The sequence below is a fragment of the Phlebotomus papatasi genome, chromosome 2 (assembly GCF_024763615.1).
Source record: "Phlebotomus papatasi isolate M1 chromosome 2, Ppap_2.1, whole genome shotgun sequence".
Lineage (NCBI taxonomy): Eukaryota > Metazoa > Arthropoda > Insecta > Diptera > Psychodidae > Phlebotomus > Phlebotomus papatasi.
Window position 1 is genome coordinate 15,205,409 of NC_077223.1, and position 6,611 is coordinate 15,212,019.

A 6,611-nucleotide genomic window follows, 5' to 3' on the forward strand; every position below is an offset into this window, starting at 1 on the left:
ATTAGGTTAAAAAACAAAGAAAAATAGAGACATTTTCAAAATGGAATTTGAAACGAATTGTAAAGAGTATCAAAACCTATCAGAAGCCTTTTATTTTGCGACATTTTAGAAATAGACGGGAGAGCAATTTTTAAAATTTACAATATGTTTGATGAATTTAGAACACGGCGAGAACTGAGGAAGGAAAACAGTCGAGTCAAGAACGAGAAGATTCATGTGCTAAAAAATATGCACATTTTTCGTTGGAGTAGCACCATAATAACACTATGCCATTATGATGCTATTCCAACGAAAAAAGAACATTTTTTTTTTGTACATGACAGTTTTCAAGTTTTCATCTTGATTGTTTTCCCCAGTTCTCGCCGTGTTCTAAAACTATCAATAAAATACATTGATATATTCTCTAAAGTTGTTTATCTTAATTTTGGGAAAGTGAATGTCACATGAATTACGTTATGTTTTTGAAAATATTGTTCAAATTTGAGGAGTGAGAAATGTCATCCATACCCCCCAAATGTTCAAATTTGAGGAACTCTACTGTAGTCACAGAAACCTTTACGAAAAAGTTGATTATGTACTTGAGAACAGTAAAATGCTAAAAAATACATATTCATTTTGTCCAATGAAAAATGAAACAGGAAAATATTTCTCCTGAAGATTTTTTTAGTGCATGACCGCTCTCATCTGCTTCTGCATAATCAACTTGTCTTGTTGGTTCCGGTCTTGACTGTTTTCCCCAGTCCTCGTCGAGTTCTAAACTCACCAAAGAGCCGTGATAAAAACGTGCACAGAAAAAAAGTCGGTCATGTAGACGCACATGAGAGGAATCATGTACTACAAAACACGCTTAGAATAAAGATTTCTTTCTTTTCCTTTTTCATTAAAATAGCACCATTAAGACATATCGTCGGTTCTAAAGAAGACTATTGTAAGTCTAAAATGCAACTTTTCAGGAGAGAGGTTTAAAGTTTGAGATACAATATTAAGCTATAAAAATTTTAGTGCAATTAGTATACTTCTACTTTTTGCATTATATCGTAGAAAAATGTAAGTGCTTCTACATGAAACATGTTCCACGATTGTAGTTTTAGTGGAAAACGTAAAAAATGACCATTTATTGGTGTTTTTTGGAAAATTTAACAAAGTCTGAAAAATCTGTAATGTATCTCGACTTATCATAATATATATAGCGCGGAATTTTTAACAAGATGCATGTGATAAGTCGACATACAATATTATAATCTGGAAAAACATCAGAACTCGGTAATTTAAAATGACTTACAATAGAAATTATTTATATTGAATTTGATATACAGATTTTTTAAAAATATAAATAGAGCGTAGTTACAGCAATTTAGATTAGATCGTGTGAATATTTTAACTACTCGAACTCCAAGAGAGAGCAGTTTTCACAATCGACTTCTTTAATATGTAGCAAGCAATACGATTGATTGATAAATTTCTTGTTAGGTATTGTTTAAAACCCATATTAAAATTTCTCTGAGAAAAAAGTTAAATCAAGAGAAAAGTAAAGTCAGCACAGTCAAATCTCCAGAAACCTTAATACTTTTCATTTTTTACTGGAAAAAATAATTTAATACTATTTATGACAAATAACTGAATTGAAGATACAAATTTCATAAATTTGATTTGTCCATCACATAAGATCACATCGATCACATCTGTACATTTTTATTGCGCTCTTTTCCAAATTTATAAATTCACAGGTAAAATTATTATTAGGTGAGATTCTTAACAATCTCACCTACTATAATCCTAACAAAATTTCATGTCCTCCGATCGCGCTCAAACTTGGCCAAAATGTGTTTCGCCACTTCCTGATCACGAATATATGGGGGGCTAAGTTACGTTCCCGGCCGGTCGGTACTCACTGGTATTTCTTTTAAAAATAAGCATTGTTTTAGCACTACACTGTACTCAAGTGCTTTTACTTAATCCACTTTTCTCTTTTATTGGTTCCATACAGCACTGATTCTTCTGCAGTTCTGAATTCGGCTATCCTACCTTATTGTGCTATTCCATTGAAGCATGAACATGTTTTTTAGTACATTACTGTTCTCAAGTGTTTCTGTATTATCGACATTTCTTTGTCGTGACAGGCAACAAAGATAGGTCGATTATGTAGAAGCATTTGAGAACAGTTAAATGCTAGAAAAACATGTTAATTTGTTGGCCTTCCCCATTACTATTTAAAATAGAAAATGACCAGTGATAAGCCCAGATAAGCTTATGGTAGCTGAGATTCTTTACATGTGACCTCGAAATGCCTGCAACTCGGAATGCGTGAAAATTCGATTGTGAGTTGAATTTTGGGGGTAAAGAACCGCATCGAGCCAATTTTATCCATATCGATGGTCGAGAACAGTTTACTCGACGCGATTCTTTACCTCAAAATTCAACTCACAATTGATTTTTCAAGTATTCCGAGTTGCAGACATTTCCAGGTCGCCTGTAAAGAATCTCAGCTATACCATAAGCTTATCTGGGCTTATCACTGGTCATTTTTAATTGTAATAGCACCATTATATCGTTAAGCAGAGCAAAATTATTTTTGATTACAAAAAATTGTGAAGAAATATCTCTACTATTTTTTTTACTACCATGAGTTTTATACGTTCAAGAAGAGTACTTTTAGATACTTAGATTTATTTAGCAAAAATTACGGATCTGTATCTGCGTATCTCCTCGTAAATTCGTCTAACGATTATGGGCGGTATTGTATTCAAATCATGATCCTTAAAATTTTCGGACAGCGGCGGTTAAATTTGTCCCAAAATTAGACGAGTTTAAATTTGGATAAACACATAACCTAATTTTCATAAAATTCACACATTCAGTGGTCCAGTGTTGTTTATTCAGAGAAATGAATCGATTTCGGGGCAGTTTCCCTATTTTCCGGGACTTTACTTTCTTGAGAAGCTTGTCGAGATCATGTAAAACATCATCAAAGGCAGTTGCTGTACCTTCCGCTGCAGAACAAAGTGCTGTTGCGGAATTTGTTGACGAGGAAGATGAGGAGGAGTCCCGGAGACAATATTTTGAGTCCAAGAGGAATAAGTCACGCCTTCTTCCACAGCACAGGAACATTGTTCATGAGAGGAAACCTTATGGAATCAGTCAATCGTGGGTGCATGAGACTCTGAGGTACAAGAGAAGTCTCTTTGGAAAGTACGGCATGGAAAGTGGTGTTGATCCGAGAGTGTGCTTTCCCACGGCTGAAGAAATCAGTGAAAAAGAAGAATACAACCGGGTTGCATATCCGTACACCATCAGCGAAATGAGGGAGCGAATTGCCACTGAAAAGGCTCAGAAAGCTGAGAAGATCCGGAAGAGGGAAGATGAAATTGCATTGAAACTTTCGAAGCTCGAGAAGTGGTCCCAGGATGTCAGGGATCGAGTTGCAAAGGCAGAAGCCGAGGCTACGGCTGCCAAGGAACGTCGAGAGAGACTCGTGGAGGAAGTAAGGCGTCATTTTGGCTTTAAACTGGATGCCAGGGATGAAAGATTCAAGGAACTCCTGGCTCAAAAAGAGAAGGAAGACAAGAAGAAACAGAAGGAAGCCCGAAAGAAGGCTAGAGAAGAAAAAGTGATTGCAAAGTTGCTGGCCAAAGGTGCTGACGGGCAATCTGTTGAGGAACCAAATAAGTAGAGAGAAAAATTATCTTTGAGAATAAATTAGTTTATTGCAAATACATGTCTTTATCTTCCACCTCCGGCAGCAGCAGCATCCGGATTGGTGGCTCCGGACAGTAAAAGGAGAATAACAACTGGAACAATGTACATCCACTGAAAAGGGAAAGAATTATTAATTTCCGGGAAGCGTTTTTTAAGGAAAAACTCACGTATTTCGCAAAGAATCCTCTGTTGTCTTTGACTTCACCACGTTCCCTAGCCTCCCTCTCCCTTTCCAGCTTCTGAATGAAGCTGGCAGTGTCCGGAATGGGCGCAAGTTCAGCCTGCTTTACAAAAACTCCCGTTGTGAATTCTCCGGCAAATTCAGAACTAAGTTGTTCACCCTCCCCACAGTTTTGGCTTCCAGCTACCACCTGATTAACTCCAATGACACTGCCCAAATGATCAAGCGACACCCAAAGGTTGTCCAGCAGGAAGTTTTTCAACAGGAGACACTGCATTATGATAGAAAATGGTTAATCTGATAACTCCAAGAACCATCTTTGAATTTACAATCTTACCGCTTTTGTTGAAGTGTAAAAAGTCACCGGGTGATCAGAGGAGCTTCCAACTGTTGCTCTGAGTGTATAGAAAGCATCCTTCTTGGCCAAATTCACCAGTTTCAAGCGATCTTCCTCCGACAGCTGTTCCTGGGTGATTCGTGTATTTCCATCACCGGTCAAACTGATGTTTCCACGGTATGTTGGTCCAGTGTCTGAGTCATCCAGGAAGTGATGGAGCTCTATTGTAGTTCTTTCATCAAAGTAAACATCCTGGGCATCGCAAAACAGGAAGAAAATCCCTACGGCCACGATTAACCTCAACATTTTTGCAGAAAGACGAGTACTAAAACAGGCAGCACCTCTGATGGTGAACATTGCAGTTAAGAATTATGGAAGCTATTCTTGTACAAATTTTTATCCAAGATTTTCTAGATACCAGAAGATACCAGATTTATGCTAAAAGTTTTCTTTTAATATAAATAAATTTTGAAGAAGAAACACTATAAAATTAATCATATCCCAACAGAGAAACTAACAATAATTTTTCTTTCAATTTTGAATTCGGAAAATTTTTTTATCAAATTAACCAGAAAAGATTATAAAAATCAGTTCTTCTATTGATATTCCAAAGGTCATTGTTGGAGAGGTTTGAGAGCTGTAAATCTACTCCTCTTGTCTGGACTGAAAGAGGTCAAGGAAGCCCGTCAAATAATTTCGTCATTTATATTTCTACAGAAAATATCTACACCTCTGCCGAAAATCTGCTGATAAATCTGTAGATATTCCTACGAATTTTATTTGGGCTTGGGACAAAATTCGTCAGAAAGTTGTTACAGATTTTCTGACAAATCCTGGACCATACTCTGACGAAATTCTGTGGATATTTTGCCGATATTTTGCAGATTTTCCGTCAAATAATTTCGTCAGATATCTTTAAGATTTCTGCAGAAAATATCTACTCCTCTGCCGATGTAAATATTCCTACGAATTATTTGGGCTTGGGACAAAATTCGTCAGAAATTTTTGCTGATTTTCTGACGAATCCTGGTGCATATTCTGACGAATTTCTGTAGATATTTTGCCGATTTTCTGTAGATTTTTTTCTACATTCCAGACTTTCCAGACAGCTCTGTCTTATGGTGTCTACACACCAGAAGCAACTATCGTCAAAAATTGCCTTTTTAAAAAAATTCTAACGTTTCTGCCTACAAGGATAGGAGAAATTTTCTTTAAAAAGGCATTTTTTAAAGAGATTTCTCATAGTTGTGTACAGGCCATTAAAAGATGGAATATTTTTCATAGAATTTCGTTTGCAAAAATCAATAGAGTGTTTTTTAGTGATATCATTGTGTTTATATAAAATAAAGAATTCTGCGACGCCGTGATATAAGTAGAAAGTGAAGTAAAAACTTTAACCCTTTAACGACGAGACAGTTTTTGCGGACCGAAAATTAGCAATAAAAATGAAACCGATATACAAAATCAGTTAAAGGTTTTACATCTAGCCTTAGAAAATCCAACAGAGTCTGATTCGGTGTATTTTTTACATCTATGAGCGATAGGAACAAAAGTAGCCGAAAAATTTAAATAATTTTTCTGAAGATACCAATAACTGATAATTTTAACTTTAATGAAAAATATTATGTTTAAATATTGTAGTTTCTTTTTTCCAAAACGGTTTTGCTTAAAAAAAAATTGGAAGTATAAAAAATAATTAAAATTCATTTTTATTATGACAATTTAAAAATTCGTCATTTTTAAGCTTAAAAATTTACTATTTAACAAATAGCTGGAGACTTGCAAAAATATTCTAGATTCCTTCAAACTTCTACTTTGCAATTACGTACAAACATGAGAAAAAAATAACTTTAGGTAGTCACGAAAAATTATTTTCTTTATGGGACACCGGTGTTCCAATCGTCCTTAAAGGGTTAAGCAGACTATCGACATAAATTTCGTGTTTTTGTATTATTCCCTTGGCGATTTTTAAGAAATTAGTATTTTTACTCGCATGTTTTTAGTTATCCAAATTGTTTAATCGGTAATGCTTATTAAGCAGAACATACCATTTTCTTTATGACTTCTACAATTTCTTCATAAATCAACAATATTTTTGTGAAGTGATGGACACTATGCAGATTTTCTAGGCAGAAATTCCGCCGAAAATCTAATGAATTTCAGATCCATTTGTGTGCTTAACAATTCTTTTCAGGGTAGTAGTCACAGGTATTAAAAAAAAGGAACACCTTACGAGATTTCTTTAAAAATGCATTCTGAAGTTAAATTAACGTGATTTTAATAAAAACAGACAGAAACCTGCAGATGCAGTGTACACTTTCTTATTCGGATAATTGGCATACAAGATCCGCCTTTTGAATGGTTTTTTTTTAACATTGTTCAACTTCTTGAAAATAA

At 35.1% G+C, this 6,611-nt stretch overlaps 2 protein-coding genes across 2 annotated transcripts; one reads left to right on the plus strand and one right to left on the minus strand.

Moving 5' to 3' along the window:
- The first annotated feature begins 2,820 nt into the window (after window positions 1-2,820).
- On the plus strand, window positions 2,821-3,711 carry LOC129802739 (growth arrest and DNA damage-inducible proteins-interacting protein 1). Its single transcript, XM_055848783.1, has one exon. The coding sequence runs from the start codon at window positions 2,885-2,887 to the stop codon at window positions 3,668-3,670; it is 786 nt and encodes a 261-aa protein (XP_055704758.1). The 5' UTR covers window positions 2,821-2,884; the 3' UTR covers window positions 3,671-3,711.
- On the minus strand, window positions 3,680-4,555 carry LOC129802740 (ER membrane protein complex subunit 10). Its single transcript, XM_055848784.1, has 3 exons — window positions 4,215-4,555; window positions 3,864-4,148; window positions 3,680-3,807 (listed from the first exon to the last, which is right to left on the minus strand). Exons 1-3 carry the CDS (start codon window positions 4,518-4,520, stop codon window positions 3,721-3,723), a joined length of 678 nt encoding a protein of 225 aa, XP_055704759.1. The 5' UTR covers window positions 4,521-4,555; the 3' UTR covers window positions 3,680-3,720.
- Window positions 4,556-6,611: the final 2,056 nt, after the last annotated feature.